Below are 27,524 nucleotides of genomic sequence, written 5' to 3'. Positions count from 1 at the left end.
CGTCTACAAAATAGGGGACAGATTTATGCCGTTTTTGTTTTTTTTTTAACTAGTACTGGCGGCGATCAGCGATTTTTATCAGGACTGCGACATTGCGGCGGATAGATCGAACACCTAACTGACATTTTTGACACTTTTTTGGGAACCAGTGCCATTACTACAGTAATCAGTAAAAATATGCACTGACATTGTACTAATGACACTGGCAGGGAACGGGTTAACATCAGGGGCAATCAAATGGTTAAGTGTGCTCCCTCACTGTATGTTCTAACTGTATGGGGGATGGGCTCACTGGGACAACACACAGATCCGTCTTCCTGCATAGCAGAAAGACAGGATCTGTGTGATCTCCCCTGTCAGAATGGAGATGTGCCTCGTTTACACAGGCAAATCCCCGTTCTGTCACTGCTGATTAGCTCCCCCGCTGGCCAATGAGAGCGTGCGCATGCCTCCGGCGGCACCCGCGTGCCCACAAAAGCTAGTGCACGAGCCACCGTACATGTACGGCCACCTTGCCATAGTATAACTGCGGCGGGTGGTTGGCAAGTGGTTAATGCGTTGTTTTACCTTTACGATTGTTATACTCAAACTAAAAATTCTCTGAAATGAATAGGGGGAAAAAAAGCAGTAAAATAGACATTTAGAGGTCTATTTTGGAAAGCATGTGGAAGGTTTATAACCTATGTCATTTTTCTGGCTTCAATACCTCCATTAGGAACATTTATCGTCGTTTTCTGTGTCTCCCTTAAAGACACTTCCCCTCACTTCTTTATGTTCTTGTGTTTCTGGAAGATGATTTGAGGAAAAATTCCTCCAGCATGGGTCAAACACAGCAAAAAAAAAAAAAAAAAAAAAGGTAGATCTTCTAATCCTACTTTAACCAAAATGTACAAGTTTTGGCTGGAATGAAGCTTTAGCTATATGTATTAAATGCATGTTTCGTCCCTGTCCTCTTAACAGAAGATATGCCATAGTCAGAAAGGATGCAGGCTTTATTCAGTCAATTTTGTAAAATTTTACTTTAGAGCAATAGCATTAGGTAGGTGTCCCAACACAACCCAGCGCCGCCTTTTCTTGTCTTCACCATCGGCTTTCTTTAATGTAACCTTTCTTTTTATTTCCTCATCTCTTCAAACTGCTCACTTCTTGATGACACTACCTTCCCATCTACCACTTCTTCAATGATGGTCTTCACCATTACGGCTCTGGTCGGTGCTGCAAATGAAGATTTTGATTTATAATTATTTATGTTCTGCTTGTAACTGAAGTAACAATACAACAAAAAAAATGCTGTGCAAGAGTAACATTTTTATAAATGTATATCTCTTATGATGTAAACTGGGCATTCAATCTCCTAATTTGTTTGTTGCCACCAATCAGTATATATGCATATGCTAATCCTAAATCAGCTGAGAAATCCAACTCAGCCAGTTGCCATTTCCTTCACAATCAACTTATTAACAATATCTTCTCAAGTCTGTAATAGCCCATTGGCAACCATGTATTTATATAATCGGAGCCGTAGCTAGCAATTACAGGACCTCATAGCAAAATGTTGATAGTGCCCCAATCAGTGGTATGCAGCTATAATGAACCCCTAAAACTGTTATGAATTATGGAATCATGCGTGCATTTTAACAACCGTCTGGAGCCCAGCAGTGGATGGTGCCCTAAGGGCCCATGTTGACTGGGTTGGGGGGGGGTTATAGATGAAGGGCCAATACACAGTGATGAGGGTGTCCCGCACTAACAAACAATGATACCTAATGGAATTCTGGGGAGCTACCTGTCGAAAATCTGCCTACGCTAAAGGTGAAAATGGTTGTAGCCAATTCCCTGTAGACTAGGGTGCCACCTAGCTGTCAATTAGGAGGCTATATGGCCACTATACTCGTGGTCAGAGGTGGGTAGCTTATAATGAACTTTTGCAGGTCTCCTAACACAGGTGGCTGCTGTAACTGAACACCTACAAATTGTGTCCAGGCAATCTGAATGGGTCATTCCATGGGTCATAATGCTACTTCCACTTCAAAAGCTGTTACTATGTTGCTAGATGGATCAAAACTAGTCTGTAATTCTCAGCCTCTGGGCCAACAAACAAAAATCTTTCAATGAGAAGGTGAAACGGAAGAAACAAAGTAAGTGAGTTTATATAATGACCAGGTGCCCTATTCATGGGTTGCACATTAACTGCATGAGTTGCTATGGCTGTAGTTACGCCCTTATATTCAACTCTGTAATTTCGGCAAGATAAAACTGATACCATCTCATGTTTATGAATACATTTTAATGTACTTGTTGAACAGATATTAAACAGCTGTTAGTGTCCTGTTACCTTTGCTGGAGTCTACAGGGGTTGTCTGTGATATGGTATTTGAAGATGAGAAAGTCTGTTCATCTGACACTGTTGAGGAAGATGCACACTCGGAGGATGAGCTCTGGATGGAGAGTTTACTGCAAGAACAAAGGTTTTTGATCAATTTATCAAAGAATGAATGAAGGTACAAGCTTTCAGACAATCAGCATACTTTTGCACTTCTCTGTAGGTAGGTAGTAAAGGGTTGAGGTTAAGGGCTTTACTACTTAATGGGACATATACTTGTGAGTGGGAATTAACAGGCCCTAGTGAGGACACTGTGGAACAGGACTTGCTATTGCCTGCACGGTAGGTAGGAGACGCTGTCAAGTGAATTCAGCATTAAGGCGGCACTCCAGATATAGAAGCAAACCAGTCAACTTACACTGTTAACACTTTGTAATCTGTGATCATACTTCTTACACTGTTGACGCTACTACACTATGGACACAACTGTCCATAGTGTACATAGTCCACTGTTAGACTATTGAGTCTTGTGCTGGATGCTGGAGCGAACGGTCACAAAAGTTTAACAGTTGTGGGGACTGTTCTACAACAAAAAAACTCTTTCTCTATATCCAAGTGGTCCTCACGCACCATCTGCAGGGTCTTTTTCCTCTTTTGGCGCACCCCCCCTCAGGTCTGTGTGGTGTAGTGGAGCTGGGTCACCTTTTTGGGCTAGGTACCCCTCTGTTGAGGCACGCTACCTCTGTTGTTGGATCTCTGGCTCAAGCAAACTAGGAGCACTTTTTGCACTAATATGTTTTTAATCTGCATGGTCTGAAAGGGCTGTCATCCTACTAAAGTATTCTTGCTTAATTACACCCTTGAAGAAGGAGAGATACACATGTACACCGAAACGCGTCAGGTGCAAGAATCACTAGTCCATTACTTGTATCATATTATGATGACAGCACTGTATAATCTGTTCTAATACATTTGATGTGATTTTTATACATGTTTTGTATTTACTATATTTAATAAATATTTTTCAAACTAGATTAATTCTCTTAAATAACTTTTGTGCCTTTAAAGTCCACCACAAGGGGTTTTTGTTCTTTTCTATAGTCCACTGTAAGAGATCACCTCTCCCCAGGGGTGCAACTTTTCTGAGCCACCACGGCAGAGCGTGCATCAGTCTCCACCAACTTAGCTGTCCCGTCACCCCACTCCCAGTGATAATGTTTCATATATTACTATTGAATACAGGAAACACACTTCTCCGTAGATCCATGCTTGTTCCCCTCCCAGGATCCCACTACTAGACATGTGCACTGCCGAAAGAATTTATTTTTTTTAGTTTTTGTTTCATTCGTTTTTTGTCTTTCATTTTTCGGATCATTTGTTATGATTGATATTCGTTATTTTGAATAAATCCATAACTTCGGATAATTCATTTAGATACGGTATTAGTTATTTCGATAATTTGAAAATTCAGATAAATTCAAATTCGTTATTCCATTCGTTTAGATGCGGTATTCGTTATTTCGATAATTCGTAATAATTCGAAAGAACGAAGATCTGAAAGTCAAAAATCTGAAAATCCGAAAATCAGACAATTCAGAAAGAACAAAAAAAATTCAGATAATTGCTATTATAATTAAAATATTAAGTTTATTAACCATTATTATATTTGTTTTATTAATATTATTATTTATTAATAACAGATAATAATCATAATAATAAAAACACTAATAATAGGTTTAAACTATTAAATTATAGGTATTGAAATTTCCTTTCAAATTTGGCTGTTAGTGAACGTAACAAATACAAAATTATCCGAAGTTACGAATTATCCATAATAACGAATGCTGGATAATTTTGTAACTTCGGATGAATTCATATTTGTTACGTTCGCTAACAGCCAAATTTGAAAGGAAATTCCAATATCTATAATTTTATTGTTTATAACTATTATTATAGTTTTTATTATTATTATTATTTTTTTTTTTATTAATAAATAATAATAATCAAAAAACTATAATAATGGTTAATAAACGTAATATTTTAATTATAGTAAAAATTATCCAAATGTTTTTTGTTCTTTCGGATTTTTGGATTTTCTGATTTTCATTCTTTCTGATTTTCTGATTGTTGAATTTTGGGATTTTCATTCTGGTTTTTGGATTTTCTGATTTTCTAATTTTCAAATTCCAGATTTTCGAATGTTCGGATTTTCGTTCTTTTGAATTTTCATTGTTTTAAAAAATTTGTTTTAAAAAAAACTTGTTAAATGGTCTTTCGTTAATTTGGATTTTTCAAAATTAACGAATATGCTGAATTCTGCCGAAAAACACCCACTACATCTTCTGCCATAAATGCAGGGTAGGTTCCTAGGTACTCTGTGCCACAAGATTGGTCGCAGTAGCAGGGGAACTGGTACTTTATCTTCTTTAACATAACTAATCCTCTGTTGTAAGCCCTGTTTTTTGATACGCCATGCATTCACACCTTTAGTGACTTCAGAACAGGCTGAGTAGAAAAAAAAATCAAAAATATTTAATACTTTAGATGAGACATTTGAAAGTATCTTCAACACATTCTGAACAAACTTCTCTAGTGCCACTGAATAGTGCTCCATGAGGTAGCCATACAGTGCTTAGGTAGTGATAATCCATGAGGTGGTGATAATCCATAAAAAGTAGTAAACCCATGACTGGCATCATAAGTCCATGTATGTCCATACCTCTCTTAGAACCCTGACTGCACCCCCCCCCCCCAAAGGGGTGGTACACCTTGCATTATAACGGCCACTTTTGGCAGTCTTTCCCCTAGCTGACCTATCTAGGGCACTAAAGAGCCCCTATTTATATGGCATGTCCTGTAGGGGGCAGTAACCTTCCTAAAAAGAGTGGGAAAACCTGGCTAGCAGTGTTAATTCTTCCTCACAGCAACTCACAGGTCAACTAACGATGGCTTCTACACACAAATACAGTTGATATATCCAAACCGAGGAGGTATAACTAAACAGAAGAAAAACTTTTAATACACAGAACATTTTGGAAGTGCCTGTTTACACACTGGCCACTTTATAAATGTTCATCTTCAGGGTAAGATTTCTGAGTCAATGTCCTTAGCACCCTCAGAGCCTCTTATGTTTTCCCAAAAAACATTTAGAAACAAACCATCTATGGCAAAGCAACAGGTTCCCTTCAATGGCCTTCCCAGGACCACATTTCAAGCCACTGCAGTTCCATTCAGCAACTGGGAGCAAAAAAACAATATACATATTTCCAAGTATTGAGGAGCATTTGACTCGCTACTCTTTTTCTTTTGTGCCTTTTGTGTGTGTAATAGCCCTAGAAGTAAAACCCGTTCCGATTGATCCACTGTTAAAATGGTTCCTTCTTAAAGAAGCAAGTTTATGATTGAAGTCTGGTGTAGACTAGGTAGTCGATTCTTGAATGTGTATGGAGGAGCGCCTGGTACAAAAGCTCTTCTCACTTAAAGGACTTTTTGAAACATTTAATGGTTCAGAGTATTAGATACAGCCAGCGTGTTTCGAGGAAAAAATCTCCGCCTTCTTCAGGGCTTGAGCAGTCCTTGTTAATAAAATCACAACAGAATGCACAACTGCCTAGAATCCTGTTAGGAAATGACAATAATCACTAAGCTTTAACACGGGTTTCTTAGTGCATTCTGTTGTAATTTTATTAAAGGGTTTGTTAAGCCAGAAGGTTTTTTTTTTTATCTTGATGCATTCTACGCATTAAAATAAAAAAGTGAGAAAGGAGCCTATAATATCAGTAACTTTTTATTTCCTGCACTTACCCTAGTTCTCCCTCCAACAGGTGGTGGTACGTCTTAATCTCCATCTCCAGTCTTGTCTTGATATCAAGAAGCTCTCTGTATTCCAGGCTTTGGTGTTCCATGTCTGCTCGGATCTGACGGAGTTGTTCCTCTAGCCTGGTGATGATGACCTGGATCTGACCAAGCTGTTCTCCATAATCGGCTTCCGTTTCCGCAAGTGTGTCCTCAAAGGTTTTTTTCTAAAATGTTGGATGACAAATAATTTCAGTAAACCATGTTGTGTCCTTTAGTCCAGTGGTCTCCAAACTGCGGCCCGGAGGCCAGATGTGGCCCTTTGTTTGCCTTTATCTGTCCCTTGGGGTACTATTTCTCCCACTGATAGGAGACACTATTCTGCCAACTGACACCAACAATGGGGCACCACTCCCAATGATACCAATTATGGGGCACTATTCCTCCCCCAATACAAATGTAGTGATGTTTACTCCCACCGATGCCAGGAAAATTTCCACTCCTGCTGGCCACATTCCCTTAAAGTCTAAAAGCAAAATAAATAAACTGCCCCTTTTTTTTAAGCCAGGTTCACACTACAGTTATTGGTCGGGAGCCGCTGTACTAACCATGCGAGGTTAGTACAGCAATCTCCCCTGCTAAGCTGTTGTGTTCTGACAGGGGGACAGCCACCCCGCAAGAACATTCTGATCGGCGCTCTCAGCCAATGGGAGTCAGTCGGCTGCTGGTTTTCCAGCATGCACATCCGACAGAAGCCAGCCGGCGTCTGTCAGACAGGCTGACATACTCATGGACAGAATGTCGGATGGTATTTTTTGTACCGGCTAATGTCTCCCGACATTTTGCCCCTGTGTATGGGGCTTAAGAAAGTTTTGAGATCCCTACTTTAGTCAATTAACATGTAATTTATGAAAAATAAAATTGCTATTGGTACTATTTTGTAGCAAACTAGAAAACCCTTGGAAGGACGGCACTCGCTCCTGTACCACTAGGGGCACTTGTCCTAACAGCTTGTCCATCCTAGAGAAGAGGACGGGATGGAGCTGTCAAAAATATTAGAAGAGTTTTGGGCAAGTTTCACTGCATACATAAAAGCCTACATGTATGGGAGGAGAATAAATGGATATTTTAAAAATTGGATTCGTTTAAAATGATGCAATAGTGTCCATGGACTGAATAGGAGCTTTTTGTAGTCTTGCAACACTGCTCCTCAAATGCAGTAAATTACCGTTGTCACCATAGGGCTAAAAAGTATGTTTTTATCAGGATTGTAGGAAATGGTGGTTAAAAACAAAACGACCATTTGTATGCCCAGTTATTACATTACTCCTGCTAGCTGTAGCAACAGGACTTGCCTCTGGCCGTACTATAACAACCACATTTCTTCCCACATTTTAGGTCTATTCTACAACTGGTGAAAATAAAGTGAATAAATCCTGAAAAAAGAAAACAAATGCAGCCACCACATATAAAAGACTGGCAAGCTGTAATACATTACACTTTTTGGGGTTTATATACTGTATGTTCTAAATGCTTAGCACTCTTGCTTTGTAATGCCTGGACCCTTGGTTTGATTCCCTCTCAGAACACTAGCTGAACTGAGCTTGGATGTCTTTCCAGTGTATATGCAGGATTTTCTTGCTCAATCAGCTCATTTTACTCAAAACTGACTTTGTTGGGTGGATGTGGAAGGGGTATTTTCACGGGCTGTCAGTGCATAACATGTATGAAGTTAAAAAAGGTACAAAAAAAAGTAGGGGTTAAGGACTAACAGATATTTAAGAGCAGCTCCACAAAAGCCCCCAAAAATAAAATTAATATTAGGGCACTTACCTGTCCAAGCATCCAGAGCCGATTCTTCAATCGGCTATCCAGTGCTGGCACTGCCATCTTGACCTTTGAAGTGTTCCAGAAGGCTGCAGGGAAGGAGGGGGGTCAACTGAGCCGGAAGTGGGAGTGGGTACCTGTCAAAACCAGTTACCTGTCCCCCCAAAAGGTGCAGCAGAGGGGGGGGGGGGGGGGGGGAGGCATGACAAGCGTGGTTCAGCTTGAACAAATGTAAGCATGTATGTGCTATACCTGATATCTATGTAAGGTGGCAACCGCTGTAGCAGGCACCACTACTACAGTGATCACCGCTAACTTCTGGGTCTCATACTAAGCAGCTAATTGGAAGAGAAAGTAGAGTGACAGCGACATGAGCTCATCAATGTGCTTCTTTTCTTTCCACTGTCCAGTCACAGGCTGGGGCCTGTCCAGGATGACCTGGGCTAAGAGGAAGTGGTGATCAGACTGGGGACATTAGTTGCAGAAAAAAAGCATTTAGTTGGGGCTTTCTGGATTGAAGTTGAACATTGCAGCAATAGTTTGTTTTGCTTTTTTTTCTTTTAAAAGCTATATATTTTACCTTATTTTTGGGAGGAGGTCTACTTTAACCCTTTTGTTGCGGGGGTGTCTTGCCGAGAAAGTTCCCCCGGCGGATAAGGACCCCCCTGTACTGCGCAGGTGCAGCGCTTGCGCAGTACGAACTACTAGGAGCCGCCGAAAATAGCCGAAGCTGAGAAACTTCAATCAGCTGTACACGGCGCCTGTGCCCTAGGTCCAGGATCAAGCCCCACCATCCAAGTGGACCCAGAGGGAGAATTAAAAAGTGCCGAGCGAAGCGAGGCCGTGCCCGAATCGTGGCGATCGAAGCGAGCCCACGAGGGGGCCCTCTTACAGGCGCCGTGTACAGCTGATTTGTATTCTTTTCGGCTTCGGCTATTTCCGCCGGCTCCTACTGCGCAAGCGCTGCGCCTGCGCAGTAGAGAGGGGTCCTTATCCGCCGAGGGGAACTTTCTCGGCAGAACAGGGGTTTTACAGACACTCCCTTGTGTGCATATCTGACAAGCAGACTTCTGCCTGTCAGATAGAAGCAGTCAGTCGGCTGTACTGCCACCGATTGCTTCCACACACCCCTGGCAACTTACTGTTCCACGCAGTCCTCCCCACCATGTATCCCAGGCTCCACTTGCCCATTTGCGGGCCTGGGACCAGCATAGTGGGTGCCGCTGGATGGGGGGGAGGGAGCTGAGTTTGACGCGTTTGATGCATCTTCCGGATCCGCCTCTTAGTGTCCTCAGCCAGCATGGCTAAGAAAAGAATAGATTGCAACGCAATCTACATTGCAATACATTCAGTGGAGCACAGGGGAGATATCCGGGGTCTTTTAGACCCCGGATGTCTCCTTAAAGAGAATCTGTCACCAAAAGGTCTTCACATAGGACCAGGACTCAGGACCAGAGGAAGCCTGCAACAATAGAAAGTGGGCGAAACGCATTGACTCTTGGAACAACATGCAGTAAAGCTCTGTAAGCTCTGTGAGTGTACATCCACTGCACATGTCTGGACAATACTACTAAAGCAGGAGTGGACTTGAGGAATGCCAACTACACAAGCGGCTCACATTGCAGGATGGCGTCATTCACTGCCGTGGATCTGAGTATTTACCCCTTAGAGCAACAACCAGCTCGGGGTTGTTATCTCCACTTGACAGCTGTGCTAGTCTAACTATTAAACACCTGGGAGGTGAGTCAGTCTGCTTGCTATTGAGCCGGAGAGGTCCATGGTGGTCTGATTACTTGTTGGGCATGATCTCTGGCATAAGACCAAAAGGTCCTTAGCCTAACACAGCCTCAAGGTCTGCAGTAGGAATTACCCTGTGATCTGTACGCTTTTGGGAACTGTTAACCCATGTTTCTATGGTGCTGTGGACACTATCCATCATGCTGGACTCTAATGTTGTCTAAAACTTCTGTCAATACGTGGGTAATGTTGAACTCCCTGGTTTAGGCAGTGGGAAGGGTATGCAAACATGAAAATTTTCTTTCAGTTACTGGAAACACTTTTATGTCTATTTTTGAGATCTGAGTTTTTTGTAGATTGACGCCCCCATGATTTTTTGAGCTTACTAACCTGAATTGAGTGTAGCCTGTGATGCATACTCAAGTATAACCACTATCACCTGATCACCATTCATGCCTTTATGTCATTGATATTTTATCTGACATTCTCAGAGGCTCTGGTTGAGCACTAAGACGTGGATGGTGTTTATGGTGTGGTGGTCATCTTTATAAGTGATTCCCAATTTTGTCATTTTGAGTCCGGACTCTGCTGTTTTTAAGTAACAACATTGTTATTTTTAAAGTAACGGGTGGAAGTTTTAAGTCCTAATAAAGTTTTGTATATGTATTTTTTGACATTTCCATTTGAGGTCACATTTAATACCTACTTTTCCTTGGGGCACTTTTCCCCAATCTTTTTGCATGTTGTTTTTTTGTGTATGCTGACCCACACCATATATTGGTGTAATAATGGAATTTTGAACTGTCCCTCCTTCCCACTGTGGGGCCATACTGGTGGGATGACACCATAATTTGTTAGCAGATATTGACATGTTGGGTATCTATTTACTTGGTCCAATCTCGTCTTTTATAGAACGGGTAATTTAGTGTATTTGTATGGCCTAAAATTTACTTTAGTGTATTTTTTACTGAAATGTTGAGTTTCCTTGACCTTTGCAGTAATATTGTGTGAAATAAAAAATTGGAACTAACACTATTTTATTCTCTAGGGTGTCTGCTTTCAGAAAATACATACGGTTTTTTGGGGGTTTATGTAAGTGGTTTATGAGACCTAAAATTATTTTTTAAACATGTGTGCAACTATGCAAAAACATCTCTGGCAGAGAAAGGGTTAAAGCAGCATGTTTTCTAAAACAAGACCTTCTTATAAAAATGGGTGAAATTTTAATTCCACAGTTTAGATTCTATATTAGTTTCTTGACTTACCAATGACAGCAGAGACTGCAGCTCAAGCTCAAAGCTTTTGAGGGTTCGTCTGAGATCCGTGATTTCGGTCTTGCTTGTATTTACCTGTTCCACACCTGCTGAAATTTCTGTCTTCAGTTCATTGCTCTAAAATGGGAACATTTTGATGGCTTCTTCCGTTTTCATTATTTTATTAAATTAAAAAAAGTAAAAAAAAGAATTCATAGACAAAAATACTACCACACGAGGGACAATGGGCTCCATTCACAAAAGCATAGAAATATGCCAACTCACTCAGTCAGTGCGGTCCCTGCAGGATATGTATTAATACAAAAGAAGAAAGTTGACTAGAATACCAGTGAAAGGGACGCTACTTTCACAGGAAATGCGTGGTGTATCAAAAACAACTAAGTTCAATTAAAGCGGAGTTCAAACCAAAAGTGGAACTTCCTCTCATTTGTCTCCTCTCCCCCTCCGTTGCCACAATTGGCACCTTTCGTGGGGGAGGGGGGACAGGATACCTGTCTTTGACCCCACTTCTAGGAGTCCGCGTTGTGGCCCATAACGTCACCGTGGGGCTTTCTCCTTCTCCCTCTGTTGCTGGGCCAGTAGGAGAGAGAAGCAGGGCCTTGTGCATGCGCAGTAGGGTTCCCGGCATGAAGCCGTAAGGCTACACTGCTGGGTCCCCTTACCCGCAATGGTGGTGGCAGCACCTAACAGCTGATGGAAACGTCTGCTGCGGTGCCAACATCGCTGGACTCCAGGACAGGTAAGTGTCCTATTGTTAAAAGCCAGCAGCTGCAGTATGTGTAGCTGCTGGCTTTTAATTTCTTTTGGGGGGGGCAGACCTCTGCTTTAAGTAAATACAAAATATCTTTAAAAATTTCAAATATTGAATGAAAATAGTATCAAATATTACACACATATATAAACACCCTTCTTCCACCAATAAAAAAAATACGAGCCGTCTTTTTTATTGGTGGTGAAGAAAGGTATTTATATATGTGTGTAATTTTTGATACTATTTTCCCCTGGTAACCTCTGGAGGAACCCTCGGCTTCCATGGAACCCTGGTTGAGAAACCCTGTTTTAAAGTATTCTTTGTTGTGATATTTGGCGAAGTCATTGCTATATCTTTGGGCAGGTCTGTTTTTTTCTTGTTAGAGAATACTCATTGTCATTCTCTGATGTTCTTGAAAGTGTCACTCTGGTATCCATCTGTCAAGCCTTCAAACTGATGACACCCCTCTCCTAACAGCTCAACAGCTCAAGTTCCACACCTTTGTAAGAATCCCTGTCTGTTCATAACCCAGTTCTGTCTTGTGAATATTTGAGCCAAAAATATCTCTAAAAATAATTGTGAATGAGTAAAGTCTCCCCGGCACTACATATGACACACAGTATGTTTTAACAAGGATTAGACCATTGTGATATGCATGTACATTGTTTTATGTTTGGAGTGATAGGGAGGTTTGCAGCAAATGATGTATATGCTTGTATTTACACAAGAAAAAGTCTTCGTAGATCGTAGAAATTAGATATAATTCACTACTGGTAATGGGGTTGATTTTCTAAAGGCACATACAATGAGGGCTTTGCAAGTGCAGTTACTCCAAAGCTTAATAAATGAGGGGGGACCTCTACTGACTTCCATCATCCAATCATGTGAAAGCAAAAAATAATTGTTTTACATTTTTTCCTGCATGTGATTGGGTATTCTTTGGAAAGTGAAGCTTTACCTCCAGTGGCGGCTGGTGCTCAATATTTTTTTTGGGGGGGATCAAACCAACACCACCACCCTCCCCTTGTGTGGGAGACAGATGGGATTGCGGCGAATCCCTACCCCTGCCGGAGACATATGGGATGGCGGCGATCCCCCCTTCCCCCGCAACGGAAGACGAATGGGAAGGTGGCGGTCAGCGGCCTCCTTACCTTAGGAGGCAGAAGATAAGGATCCGGGGTAGGGCTACTGCTCCTAACTCCAGCTACTCCTCGAATGGCCGGGAGTCCTAAGTCTCCCCTGCGCCCTGCATGGACGGGCCGACACTGTTTACCTCATATACTAAGCTCTGGAGAAACTTGCAGGGTAGAATTATAGGCAAAAATCTTTTTTTTTCCATTTTGGATAGAGTAAGGAAAGATTATAATCCATGTTAGTTTTCTTTTTTGCCACCTGTGTCTCATTGGAACATTACCCCTCTATTACTTTTTTGGGGACAACCCACAATTTGGGATTTTCTTTTACTTTCAATGATAATGGTAAACAGGACAAATAGAGAGAGTGAGACAACAGTAAAAACCAACAGGTGTTCTAATTCCTCTCCACTCTTTCCAAAACTTAAAAAAAGTTTTTCCTTTAGTTATACTTTAACTACTTCAATACCAGGCACTTACACCCCTTTCCTGCCAAAGCCAATTTTCAGCTTTGAGCGCTGTTGCTGTTTAAATGGCAATTGCGCTGTCATGCTACACTGTACTCAAACATAATTTTTATCATTTTGTTTCCACAAATAGAGCTTTCTTTTGGTGGTATTTGATCACCTCTGCTTTTTTTATTTGTTGCTAAACGAATAAAAAAAGACCTAAAATTTTCTCCTTCACTGATGGGCACTGATAAGGCGGCACTGATGGGCACTGATAAGGTGGCACCGATGAGGTGGCACCAATGAGGTGGCACTGATGGGCACTGAGGGGCACTGATGATGGACACTGATAGGCGGCACTGATGGGCACTGGTAGGCGGCACTGATGGGTGGAAAAAAAGGGGAAGAAACTGCGCTCTGGTAAATTATCAAAACCCTAAGTAGTGAAACTAAATAATTGTGCAAGTTAAGAAGCAGCAATTCCTCTGCACAACATAAACACAGTGTATTACAAATAGAAAAGAATGGAATCGCACTGATATACATACATATACATACATACATATACTCACTAGTTCAGCAATAAATTCCTGAATGTATATCATGTGAAATGTGAACATTTGAAGAGTGTCATATCACCAAAAATTATTAAAAAAACAATTAAAAATAAATGATAAAAATAAATATAAATGTGAGTCCAAACACATAAATGTCTGTATCACCCATGTGATGAATGAATAAGTTAATGTGAAAAGTCCATCAAAGAACTGTGGGATCCTTGTTAATGTTAAGATAGTGCTCGATCCACCACCAAAAGATGTAAGTTGGCCGCTTACCAGAGACTCATGCTCCCCCACTACAGAAGATCAGAGAGAGCCTGAATAGTAATCATTCCTCTGGACCACATCCGATAAGCCAAGGTCTTTAGGATGTAATAACATAACCAGAACGTAGCCACCGGAACATGTGTGTTTCAAACTGCCACGTGTTAACTCCAACTCGCAGATAGATGGATACACAATGAAAGATAAAATTCTCCAATAGTGTATAACCTTAAAACTTTATTTAAAAATTTAAAAAAATATTGCACTCACATAGTCCTGGTAAAATAAGTGCCTAAAATGTCTGGAGTGCCAGCCGGTAAGCTCACAGACTAACCCGTCCTGCTGGTAACAACAACAGCGATGAGAGGTGACGCAAGCGCGTCACTCCGCCCTACACGTTTCGTAATAGAGTTACATCGTCCAGGTACACTGATGGGTGGCACTGATATGCAGCACTGATGGGCATTGATAGGCGGGACTGATGGGCACTCATGGGTGGCACTGGTGGACACTGTTGGGCACTGAAAGGCGACACTGATGGGCACTGAAAGGCTGCACTGATGGGTACTTATGGGTGGCACTGATAGGCGGTACTGCTGGGCACTGATGGGCACTGATAGGCAGCACTGATGGGTACTGCTGGGCACCGATACCTGGCACTGATGGGCACTGATATGCGGCACTGATAGATGCATTGATAGGTATCACTGGGGATGGGCACTGATTGGCAGCTGCCTGGGCACTGATTGGCATTTCCCTGATAGTCTAGGGTGGCATACCTGGTGGTCCTAGCGGCATCCTGGTGGTCCTGGGTTGGCATCCGAGGGGGGCTGTGCTGATAAACAATCAACACAGACCCCCCTGTCAGGAGAGCAGCTGATCGGCTCTCCTCTACTCGCGCCTGTCAGACGCGAGTGAGGAAAAGCCGATCAATGGCTCTTCCTGTTTACATTGTGATCAGCCGTGATTGGACATGGCTGATCACGTGGTAAAGAGCCTCCGTCAGAGGCTCTTTACCGAGATCGGTGTAGTGGTGTGTCAGACTGACGCGCCGCACCACCGATCACCGCGATGTGCGCCCCCACGGGCGCGCGAGAGCTGCGAGTCATATGACGTCCACCCAGAATGAGTGGTTACGTAAATCAACCTCAATAATTTCCATATTTCCATATTTAGGTTTCTATGCACTACTGTTGAGAAAACTGACCCAAAAAGGCAGAGACTACTGAAAATTGGCTATTATATTTTTACATTCCTTAAATACCGCATGTCTGGACCACTACCTAATTACTGCATGCCTTTAATTATTTATTTCCTTCTGTGAATTGACTTTAAACCCTTTTAATTACCATTCATTTACTATTTTGTTTTGAGCGTTTTGCAGTGAATACCCCAAAACGGTATAGTGAATTGACAGTTGCAGGATCGTATGCGATATTTAGGAAATATGTGTCTGGACACTTACATACCGCGTGCTATCTGGTTGTGTGAATGGAGCCCAATGTAACAGAAAGGTAAATCCTTTGAGTCCCAATCTGTTGACCATCACCACATTTATAGGAGGGAATCTGGCAATCAATTACAGGTCAGAATATCGATAGTCAGAATCTATTTGGTCTTTTTAAGCGTGGTTATTTTTTGTTAATAAAACCATCTGGACATTTGGGTACCAAAAGGCTGGACACTACAGGTCTACAACATCAATCCTTAAATGTGTGTAGCGCTACCCCATAGGGGCCACTGGTAATAGCTGGTTCTTTCCCAATAGTACAGAGGCTGCCTACCACTGCAAGCACCAGTCCATTTACACAGGCTCCAATAACACAGTCTAGGGGATGTCTTTTTTATATCTTTTGCTTGAAAAAACATTAACAGGAGAGGGGTTAGGGCATGGGATACTCCAAAGAACAATTAGCAAATAGCTATGGGGAAACAAGCTTCTGCTTAGGTAAATTTGAATATTGGACAATCTAATGCCTCACAGCTGTAGACCATGAGCCTAGTTTCTTTGGCATCTGGTTACCTTGAGCCACTGCACAACTAATGGCAACCAGTGTGGTTTCCCAAACAATGCACAGTAACAAGGGGGCAATCTTCTCCAGGTTCACACTCCATGATTCTGCTGAAGACAGGGGAATGGACAGAATTCTGAGACCCTATTAGAGTGGTATCAGTCCACTGATACCACTGGGACTTACATCCCTAAAACCACACAGTCACCAGGAAACAATTCAGGGTCACCTCCAGATGTGGTGTAGTGAGGGAGATCGTCCAGATCCCTTGTGGTGAAGTTCTACAGCCAGCTTCTCAGGCGATCCATCCAGGCCCTCAGCCCTGACATCGCTGAGGCCTCAAGAACAGCTACACAGCCCTTTAGCTGCCCAGGGGCAGAAGCCCCTCATACTTTGTAACTCACCCAGCTCTCCGGGGTTTCAGACTATCACCTTTCTAGATCCTTTTTGGAAACTCCTCTCCAGTGATTGGCTGAAACTTGATAAATATTGAGACTGTTTATTTGAATCTCCCTCCATAGAAGCAGAGGGAAGCAATCAAACTCCCAGCATGTGAAACCCTGATCAGCCCAGAACAAATAATCACTGCTAAAAACTAACTTTGCCTAGAATCCCATGCTAGGAGGGTGCTAACATACAACAAAATCAAGCAAAAGATACATTTGCCCATCCATGTATATGTTTGCTGGTGTATAATTAAGCTTTAAGACTCCATCTTACCTTCTGTGCAAACCAAGCCTCGGCATCTGCTCGGTTCTTCTCAGCCAGAGCTTCATAGTTAGTCCTCATATCATTCAGAACTTGAGTGAGATTTATTCCTGGAGCGGCATTCATCTGTACATCAACTTGGCCTGCCGAACTGCTTCTTGCAACATGCATCTCCTAAGACATTTGTTTAAAGCTCACATTAAAAAACTAATGTATCTAATTCAAAATATTCAAAAGAGTAATTCTTGAAGTTTATGCTAAAGAGGCATTATGGGGTATGTTTATAAAGAACAAATCAAATAACATTGGAGCTCTAGCCACTAGTGCCCAATCAGATTCTATGTCTCAAGTTCCAAATAAAAAATTTTCATAGCCATGAGATCACGAGTAGAAATCTTTAAAGCAGAATGTTGTTTCTTTAGTAAAGAGAGGCACGCTTTCATATAATACTGTTGTGATATTAACATTCATACTGGTCAATTCACTAGAAACCAGTATAGCAATAGGTACTCAACCCCCTCTCCCCCCCACACCCATGTTATTTCCCTCTTAACTGTAGGCCTGTGTTCTCGTGAAAACACATACTTACCCACCCAGCAAATCCATCGTTGTGCCACTCCAATCCACTGTTCAGGTGCCATACAGCGGGTCCTGTGCCGCCATCTTGGTCCCCATCAGCTGGCTACCTCTTCTGAGTACAGGCACTGAGCTCCAGTGGTGCGCCAGAGCTGCCCCCTGTTCTGCCCACTGGCCACACTGTTTGACAATGCTGCAGCCACCTAGGAGATATGATGTAAGTATTCTGGGAGCTGAAGGACCAGGTACACATAATTCTGGGATAGACATTTCCAGCAATTGAGCTTTTGGAGGCAAGGAGTGTTAACATGGAAGCAACAAACAAATACAGTACTCTTGCGCATGAGCGTCATGTCTGGGTTATCTAATGTTCAAAGGATAATTCCTCAGGCCTTGCTGCCCTCCAGGATAGGGGTATCCTAACAATCAAGAGAGGGAATAGAGAAAAAAGGGTGCACCAACTTTGTGCATTATCCAAATTTATTTGTAAAAACAGATTGGCTGGCTTACATGTTTCAAAGGAATTCCCTCTTCCTCAGAGCTTTGAGCAAGAAGGTATTCCTTCGAAACATGTAAGCCGGCAGTGGCCCTGAAGTCCTCTCATTCACCATCTAGAGACTGTCGTACCTAGATTGACTGCCACTATTTGGAGGCTTTTACAAAACTAATTATCTTCACATGTTTGTGAGTAGTTTTTAAACTGTTTTACAAACAAATTTACTAAAGGATAATGCAAGGCTGGTGCGCCTTCATTTCTCTATTCCCTCTCATGTTAACATGGAACTAATGTCCTTTTTCTGCTTTAGGAAAGTGGAAAAAAAAACACCACACCCATCAGGTCATCTTCTTGGTACTTTATCTTCTCCTAACATATTGATGTTGGCATAGGAGATCTAGTTAAAGAGGAGCTCCACCTTAAAAAAAAAATGATTAAAAGCCAGCAGCTACAAATACTGCTGCTGCTGACTTTTAATAAATGGACACTTACCTGTCCCAGGGTCCAGTGACGTTGGCAGCCGAAGCCGCTCAATCGCTCGTCTCTCGGCTGCCCCCGCCACCATCCTCGGTCAGGGAATCGGGAAGTGAAGTGTTGCGGCTTCACTGCCTGGTTCCCTACTGCGCATGCGCAAATCGTGCTGTGCCTCTGCACTGGTCCCCGTTGTGTTCTGGGAACTGTGTGTTTCTCAAAACACAACGGGGGGGGGGGGGGGGCGGGCATCTGCGGATATTCTGCGGCTATCTAAGCCCGGAAGTGGCTGCAGATACCTGTATTAGACAGGTATCTGCACCCCCCTTCCCTCTGAAAGGTGCCAATTGTGGCACCGGAGGGGGGGAGGAATCCGATGAGCGGAAGTTCCACTTTAGGGTGGAACTCCGCTTTAAGGGGCAGGTGTCCAAAACCACCACCTTCATCAGGGATGAGATTGAAAAATATAAATAGACTAGAAGTGAAGCTATATTTTTTCCATTGTTGTTATTTTCCTGCAGAATCAGTTGTTGACAAGATCTGTGCTTGCAATCACACTGGAAGAAATACCATTAAAGGAGAAGTGCAGCCAAAACTCGTTTGGCTGTACTTCTCCTGTGGATCACGGGAGTGTAGTTCGTTCTGCACTCCTGTGACCTGTTTTCAGCAGACTGACGCCCGCTGTTGGCTGACATGACAGTGCCGATCCAGGCTGGGGAAAGATTGCAACAATATGGTCGGGAACCACCATATCCACCGAGACCGGCACCCGGCTCAGCCTCTCAGCGGGCCACTGAGATCCTGAGTCAGCCGCTATCGGCCTGGCCACAGCCTAGCACTTCAGTGAGCATGTGGGGGGGTGGGGGTTGAGCAGAGCAGGCCCATGGAGCACTGAGAACTGAGCGATCAGCAGTGTTTGATCGCTCAGTTCTCAGTCTTAGAGCCGGTAGGGGACCAATGCTGCATCCACCTAGGTACTGTAAGTATGATTTCTAAAAAAGTTATTTTCCAAACTTCTCTTTTAAAGGTTCTGTTCACTTCTAGTCCATTTATATTATTTTCAATCTCAAGCCCTGATTACTCGTTATGGACCCCTGAAATGCATTGGAAACTTGTTCGATTTCCCCCTTGACCTTTATTGGAATAAACTCTTATATGATCCTTTTGATAGTGGTGTGGGGCTTCAATTTAAATTTTTGTTACATTATAGTAAAGTTAAAGTCTGCACTGAATTAGCCACAGCAAAGGACTAAAGATTTAATTAAAACAACTTTTAAAGTGTAACTCCACTTTTGTCGAGAAAAAAAAATTCCCCTCTGGGTGATCTATGTACATTGCAAGGATTTTTAACAAACTTTATCGCACATTCCTACCTTTTGTTATTCTGAAGAAATCCCTGTGTGTTTGTCTGTGTCCATGTGGGAAAGTGAGTCTAATAGGAGTGGTTTCATAATTATTAATCAGCTGTGCACCTGCAGGGTTCTAATGAGCAAAGCTGCTGGGCCTGCATCCGTTTAGCTGTGTATTCCTGTTGAAAGCATCTCACCAAAAATGACAATGAAATGTTGCAGGGGATGCCGGAAATCTGACTTGTGCAGCCTTTTGGAAAAATCAGTGACCTAATCACACAAGCAGGAAATTATGTTTCGGGGGGGCGTTCTGTACACATTTTGTGTACATAACACCTTCAGGTAGCCATATTCCATTTTCAGAAATTTACAGAGTTGCAGATTGAAAGGGAAAGGTCATTTTTATTAAAATTAAATTACAATATGACTTGTATCGCAATTGTATACACTATGCTATTTTTTTCTTTATTTGCTACTTTTTTTGTCCACAAAAGTGGAGTTACCCTTTAAGTTCATTCTGGATTGTGTAGCAAAAAAAACTTCACAACTCTAAATTCAGGGGAAAGTGTATAGTTAAGCCTCATACACACGATTGGATTGTTGGCCAACAAAACTGTGGACTTTTGTCCGAAGGGCAATGGCCCAAACTTGTCTTGCATACACACGGCCACACAAGTGTTAGCCAACAATTACGTGACGTACTTAGTTGTTTTTCAGCCCTTTAGCGCCACCCTTTGGGCTCCTTCTGCTAATTTCGTGTTAGTAGAAGTTTGGTGAGTGTTGATTTGCGCTTGTCATTTCGCACTTTTCATTTTGCACTTTTCAGTTAGTTTCTAAGTGGCCGTTCGTCAACTACACATGTTGCGGAATCGGAGAAGATAATGTTTTATTTATTATTGGCCTTGGAGTTATTGCTTTGACATTATTTTTTTGGTTGAATAATGATTTGATTTGGTATATTTTCTATATTTTTGGATGCATAGAATGCACTTTTTGATTAAGTTCTATTGGCAGATAGCATGTCTAATTTATTTTGTTTTCTTTTTTTTTCATGCACAATAAAAAAATTGTGGAGAATAATACTTGGCTATGTGTTTTACTTCAAATGACAATTTGGGAGTAGGCAGTTACATTTAAAAAAATACAATGTAAAATTCACAAGGGACACCAACATAGTTGTATCTTTGATCCTAAAAACTATGGGATAATGGTGTTGTGGTAACTTGCCCAAATAAAAAATAAAAAGTATAATAATACTATTCTTGATATCACTAGAAAAAAAAGCCTTTGAAATTGTGTTTGCAATAACTCCATCAGTATCACCAGCAAAGCAGCTTCATTATTATCCCATTAAAGAAGAAGAGAATGTGCGCTGCATTTCGATATTTCAATATTTTCCACGTCACGAATCTTAATTGTCTATTACAAACACTAGTTTACAAGACCAACCACTTCTGGCTCATCCTTGCTTCCGAGCATGCATGTTTGTACTTTGGACTTTTGTCCGACGGACTTGTGTACACACGCTCGGAAAATCTGACAACACACATTTGTTCGCAGAAAATTTGAAAACCTGCTATCAAACATTTGTCTGTGGAAAATCCGACAACAATTGTCAGATGGAGCATACAAATGGTCGGATTTACCGACAACAGCCTGAGATCGAACATTTTCCGTTGGAAGGTCCGATCGTGTGTACGAAGCTTCAGAGTCTAGTAGAACTATGCTTTGTACATGGCAGCCATGCAGCTGCCTGCATATTGGAAATAGGCCCACCATTGGCCAATTTGGGCCTGTGCAGGAACCTTCACATACTTTTTACTTTCGTAGGTTAAAATATAATCTTCAATGTGTGACATCAGTGCACTTAGCACTGTAATGCCCCGTACACACGGTCGGATTTTCCAATGGAAAATGCTCTACGGGAGCTTGCTGTTGAGTGTAGGCTCCATCGGACATTTTCCATCAGAATTTCCGTCACACAAAATTAGAGATCTGTACCCCAATATTCCGACAACAAAATCCGTTGTCGTAAATTCCGATCGTGTGTACACAGTTCCGTCGCACAAAGTTCCACGCATGCTCGGAATCAAGCAGAAGAGCCGCACTGGCTATTGAACTTCATTTTTCTCGGCTTGTCGTACATGTTGTACGTCACCGCGCTCTTGATGTTCGGAATTTCCGTCAAGATTTGTGTGACCGTGTGTATGCAAGACAAGTTTGAGCCAACATCCGTCTGAAAAAATCCATGGATTTTGTTGTCCTAATGTCCGATCGTCTGTACGGGGCATAAGTGTGACCCACAGCAAAGGTTCTCTGCAGTTTGCTGAATCCATTGTCTACCCTAATTATTTACATACAGTATATTCGTTTTTTGGCAAGCATCTGTTTTTCTTACCTCCTCATGGTTTTTCTTGAGGTAGGCCAGATCTTCTGAAATGCTATCTACTTGGAATTCAAGGTCACATCCGGACAGTGACAGCTCATCCAGGACTTTGTGAAGGGCATAAATATCAGCTTCTACATGCTTGCGGTGAGATAGCTCAATCTCTTTCCTTAGGAAAAAAAAATAGCATTTATTTAGAAAAGGCCACATCTCAGGATATAACGCACACTTTTTTTTTTAAAATAAGGCATTGCAAAAACTCATCATTTTACTGCACTGAGCATATTAGTTTGACTGAATAATGCTACATTGGAATACATTTTATTGGTAATGCACAAAAAAATGATTCAAACTTTTGATGGAGTCAACTAATTGTACACAGTTGTACTGATGTGGTGTACTGTGTTGTATTGATGTACAGTTCTATCAGGGGATGTATTGTGTTGACAGGAGGAGAGAGCGGTGAGAGGAAATAACCAGTTTGTTTCTACTCCTTCACTATCCAATCACAGGCTGGGAAAGGGGAGGTGACCTATCTGTGTTGCTTAACTGCATCAGAGAAATGTCAGGCGCCAGGTTGTGGTACGGTTGTTGTAAATCTCATGATTGGATGGACATAACCACAAATTCTTTTCACACCTCCAATATACAGTAGGCCTTTCAATTTGCCTAGAGTTCAGCTTTAATTCAGGTTTAATTCAGGTTTCACTTTCCTTTGTATTATATGGGCTTTGTGAACCTGGAATGATTTTTTGTTCCAAACTCTATAACGTGTATTACTACTTTTAAATTACAAAAAAAAAATTAAAAACCCACTTTTGGCTGAAGTCATCAACAGCCATTCTGGCATTATCAATTTGCAGTTCCGTGGCAGAGTTTTCAAATTTGGCAACTAGGATCTGAAAAACAAAAGACATTTATTTAACGTGATTGTGTACTTTGATACATAGCTAAGAATAGGAAAGGATCCTCTGTGTGTTGAACAAGGAGCCACAAAAACAAATCTAAAATATTAATTTTTTTTATGTTCATTACTATTTTTATTTATATATTTCATACAGGTAACATTAGAGTCTCAAAACTGTTTAAACCATTTATGTTTGGATTATTTGCTCTAATAAACCATTACTGAGTGCTTTTCTGGGGTCCCCTGGCAGCTCTCCTAGCTCCTCCCCATCTTAGATAACCCCCTGGGAGAAGCACTGTCCCGGGGGGGTTACCTTGCGGGGGCGCTCCCGAGTCCTGCATTCGGCGTCCATAGCCGTTGAGTGCAGGACGCGGCCCCGCCCCCTGGCCCCCGCGTCATTGGATTTGATTGACAGCAGCGTGAGCCAATGGCTGCGCTGCTATCAATCTATCCAATGAAGAGCCGAGAAGCCCGGGCAACGAACGAGCGCGGGATCGAGTGAGGGACTATCGAGGGCTCAGGTAAGTAAACCGGGGGTCTGGGGGGCCGGTAATCATCAGATGTTTTTTCACCTTACTACATAGGATGCATTAAGGTGAAAAAACATGAAGCTTTACAACCCCTTTAAGATTTCAGCAATCATAAGCTTTGGAAAAATAATCATATAATTATTGTCAATAGTTTATTCAATAATTATTTTGTTTTGTTTTGTAAAGTTTTTGTAATGTTCTCTGGAACCAAGAAGTGTTTTAGGCTGGGTTCACACTATTGCCACATGCAGCTTACAGCAGGGTTCCGGTGCGTCCCCGTTCACCGTTTCAGGTCTGATTTCAGCCAGAATTTTTGGCTGAATTCAGACCAGAAACAGACCAAAATAGGCACAGGACTCCTGTGCAGATTTGCACCAGAGCCACAGCGGAGATATGTGAACCGACTCCATAGAGAGCCAGTCGCAATCTCCTGCTATTGTGAATTAGATACGGGGAACCCGCATCCAATTCACACTAGTGTGAACCCAGCCTCAATATATTGCTTATTATCGCAGATGTGTGATAGACACAACTCTGAACAGATATCTTATGTGTCTTACAAAATGTTCAACTCAGCATTCCATTCTTTTCACTAGTCTTCTTCATTACATTATCCAGTAAGCATGCCGTATATTGCTAAAATGTACTATTTGCACATTTTGTTTTTAGCAAGTTTGAGTTGCTTTGTAGACACATCAGCTTAGCTATATGCAGGGCCATTTTTAAGGCAGGGCAAAAGAGGCAGCTGCCCTGGGCCTTGTCATTGTTGTGGGGCCCAAAGCAGCTGCCTCATACTTGCTAACTATCTCAGTTTAAATTCCCTTGTCACTTGAAGTTTTAGTCCTGTGCTGTGTCCCGATATCTCAGTGTGAAGTGCTGGTACTAATGCTGCCCTACTCTGCCCTATTGTTGTGTACAGATGACTCACCTGCAGACCCTGTTTACATGTAAGCAACCGGCATTCATATGTAAATAGTGGCAACATTAATAAGTAAACAGTTGCGGCCAGCGGCATTGATATGTAAATAAAGGCGGCATTCATATGCATATCATGCCCTCCTGCAGTGATGAGATGATGTGCTGTGACCTCTAGCAACCAATCAGTGAGCAGTAATACTGTACAGTAATCTCTAGCAACCAATTAACAAACAGAAATCATTTGCTGAAACCTCTAGCAACTAATCAGTGAGCCGTAATATGTTCTGTAACCTCTAGCAAGCAGTCAGTAAGCAGTAATGATATGCTGTAACAGCTGGCAACCAATCACAATTGCTGCCTGATCTGATACAGTAAACTGATTTTAAGTCTAGCTGCTATTTATTGTATGTCTCAGAGCAGGTGGAAAGTGAAATTGCATGGGGGGGGGGGGGGGGGCCCAAGAAAATTTTTGCCCAGGGTCCAATCAATATTAAAGACGGCCCTGGTTATTTGCTTATACAAATATTGGTAGAAGTACGTTTAGCAAAAAATCGACAACCTACCTTTCTCTTCAAGTCATTGATCGTGTCATAGTATTTGCTGTAATCACTGGCTGTAGTGCCAGCTCCATCGCCAGCTTGCTTCTCATACCACTCATGGATCTTGATCTCCAGCTCAGTGTTGGCTGCTTCCAGGGCCCTGACTTTTTCTAGGTAGGCAGCCAAGCGGTCGTTGAGGTTTTGCATGGTTTGTTTATCACTTCCAGCATATCCACCAAAGCTGCTGGATTGTGCTCCTCCGAAGGCAGCAAAAGAGCTGAAGGAAAAACCACTGCTGGATCCACCACTAAAGCCTCCACCAAGGCCTCCACTAAGATATCCACCAAGGCTAGCTCCATGTCTGCTTTCGTCAGAATAAGGATTTGCAATCCTATAGAAGGCCATAGTGCATGTATTGGTGGGCTTGCTCTGACTCAAAGAAAGTGCAGAAAGCAAAAAGTTAGAAAGCAAACTATGGTCCTTGGCTTCTTCACAAATATATATCTATATGTGTATACAAACTGCAGCAGAGAGGGGCAATTTCAACTGAATTCCTCCTTGAGATTTTTTTAGTCCAGTATATTAAAATATGTCACCTGCTTCGACAGAATGAGTCCATCCTTACAGAAATGCTGCAGCCGTTTGGCTCTTCTTTACGTGTTGACTAGAAACTTAGAGACAAGCTCTTCTTTCCTTAGAATGTTGTTCTGCAGGCCCTCTCTCTCACCTTGGCTTACGTCATAATGGCATTAACATTACAATATGCTCACAGCTTCAGGCAACTGCCAACCTGCATAGAGGAGGCAAAACTATTATTTTTTAAGGCAATTCAGTTTTAGATCTGAACAGACATATCGACATATGAAGGCTCAGAGTACTGTGGTCATTTGCCCTCTATGGTCACACCAGCTATAAAGTTAGAATTTAGATACCTACTGTGACAAAATGAGTCCATTCCTTTAGAAGTCATTCAGCCTTTTGGCTCTTTGCTAAAAGGAACTGACGCTAAGATTTTTTGCTGAAGAGCAGGAAAATCCAGATTGTTATTGATTGTGTCTCAGTAGGAAAAACATGCGCTGAATATGTTTGATAAATGTGGCCAAGCTTCAGATGTCAGTAACCTGCTATAAAGACAGAGTGCAATTGATCATATTGATTATTACAATGTGCCTGTGTGAAAAACACAACAGCTCCTTGCCAACGAATAAACTTTAGCTAACATTAACTAGATTTAAATGATAACTAAACACAAGAACCAAATGTAATATATTGCAGTGTACATTTCTTAGATGTTCTGGCTGCCTTAGTCTTCTTTTTTTCCCACACCTAACAACATTTTTAGTAAAAACAAGAAATACCTGCTGATCTTGCCACAAAGTAGAAGTCCTAGAACTTAGATATTTGCACTGACAAAAAATGTGTTCGTTTTTGTTTCATTTGTTTTTTTGCTTTTTTCGGAAATTCAAAATTTCAGAAATTCGGAAATCCGAAAATTTGGATTTTTTAATTTCCGAATGTCTGAATTTCCAAATTATCGAATTCCCAATTTTCGAATTTGCAAATTTAGAATTTTCAGATTTTCGAATTTTCAGATATCCGAAGTTTCGAATTTCCGAATTTCTGAATTTTCGAGTTTCGAATTTCCGAATTTTCAAATTTTCCAATTTCAAATTTTTGAATTCCGAATTTTCAAATTCCGAATTTCCAAATTTTCAAATTTTCGAAAATCTGAAAAAAAGAAAGAAAATCAGTCGAATTCGAAATAATAGCTAACTATTAAATTATAGGTATTGCAATTTTCTTTCAAATTTGGCTGTTTGTGAACGTAACTAATGCAAATTTATATGAAGTTACGAATTATCTGAAATAATGAATGCCGCATCTAAACAAATGGAATGGAACAAATTAATAATAAAAAATAATAAGAAAAAGGTATTATTATTATTGTTATTGTTATTTATTATTATTAGATCGTTACATTCCATTTGTTTAGATGCGGCATTCGTTATTTCAAATAATTTTCAGATTTTCAAATTTCTAAATCTTAGAATTTTCAAATTTCCGAAATTTTCGAATTTTCGAATTTCCTCATTTCGAATTTCCGAAATTTTGAATTTCTGAACTTCCGAATTTCCAAAATTTTGAAGTTCCGAATTGTATTTTTCGATTTTTCCAATTTCCGAAATTTTCCAATTTCCGAAATGTCGAAATTTCTGAAATTTCCAATTTCCCAAATCTCCAATTTCTGAAATTTAGAATTTCCCAATTTCCGAAATTTCCAATTTCTGAAATTTAGAATTTTCGGAAATTTGAAAATTCGGAAATTCAGAAATTCGGGATTTTGAAATTTCAGAAATTGAAAAATTCGGAGGTTTCGGAATTAACAAATTTGTCAAAATTCATTAAAAAACGAATTCGGAACTATTCCTTCCACTGACACCAATGATGGGGCACTGCTCTTCCCACTAACATTGATTACGGGGCACTATTTTCCCCACCGATACCAATAATGGGGTACT

At 41.4% G+C, this 27,524-nt stretch overlaps 1 protein-coding gene across 2 annotated transcripts; it reads right to left on the bottom strand.

The window, feature by feature from the left end:
* Positions 1-974: 974 nt before the first annotated feature.
* LOC141114333 (keratin, type I cytoskeletal 47 kDa-like) lies at positions 975-25,988 on the bottom strand. Of its 2 annotated transcripts, XM_073607948.1 has the most exons (9): positions 25,942-25,988; positions 25,030-25,795; positions 22,928-23,010; positions 22,124-22,280; positions 16,846-17,007; positions 10,948-11,073; positions 6,128-6,345; positions 2,336-2,454; positions 975-1,215 (listed from the first exon to the last, which is right to left on the bottom strand). In XM_073607948.1, exons 2-9 carry the CDS (start codon positions 25,408-25,410, stop codon positions 1,115-1,117), a joined length of 1,347 nt encoding a protein of 448 aa, XP_073464049.1. In that variant the 5' UTR covers positions 25,411-25,795; positions 25,942-25,988; the 3' UTR covers positions 975-1,114. The 2 variants fall into 2 exon arrangements, with proteins under 2 accessions (XP_073464049.1, XP_073464050.1); XM_073607949.1 differs by lacking the exon at positions 25,942-25,988 and having other exon boundaries at positions 25,030-25,909.
* Positions 25,989-27,524: the final 1,536 nt, after the last annotated feature.

Source organism: Aquarana catesbeiana, linkage group LG12 (genome assembly GCF_042186555.1).
Source record: "Aquarana catesbeiana isolate 2022-GZ linkage group LG12, ASM4218655v1, whole genome shotgun sequence".
Taxonomy (NCBI): domain Eukaryota; kingdom Metazoa; phylum Chordata; class Amphibia; order Anura; family Ranidae; genus Aquarana; species Aquarana catesbeiana.
Note: the sequence above shows the minus strand (reverse complement) of the source record. Positions and strands in the feature narration are given on the sequence as shown.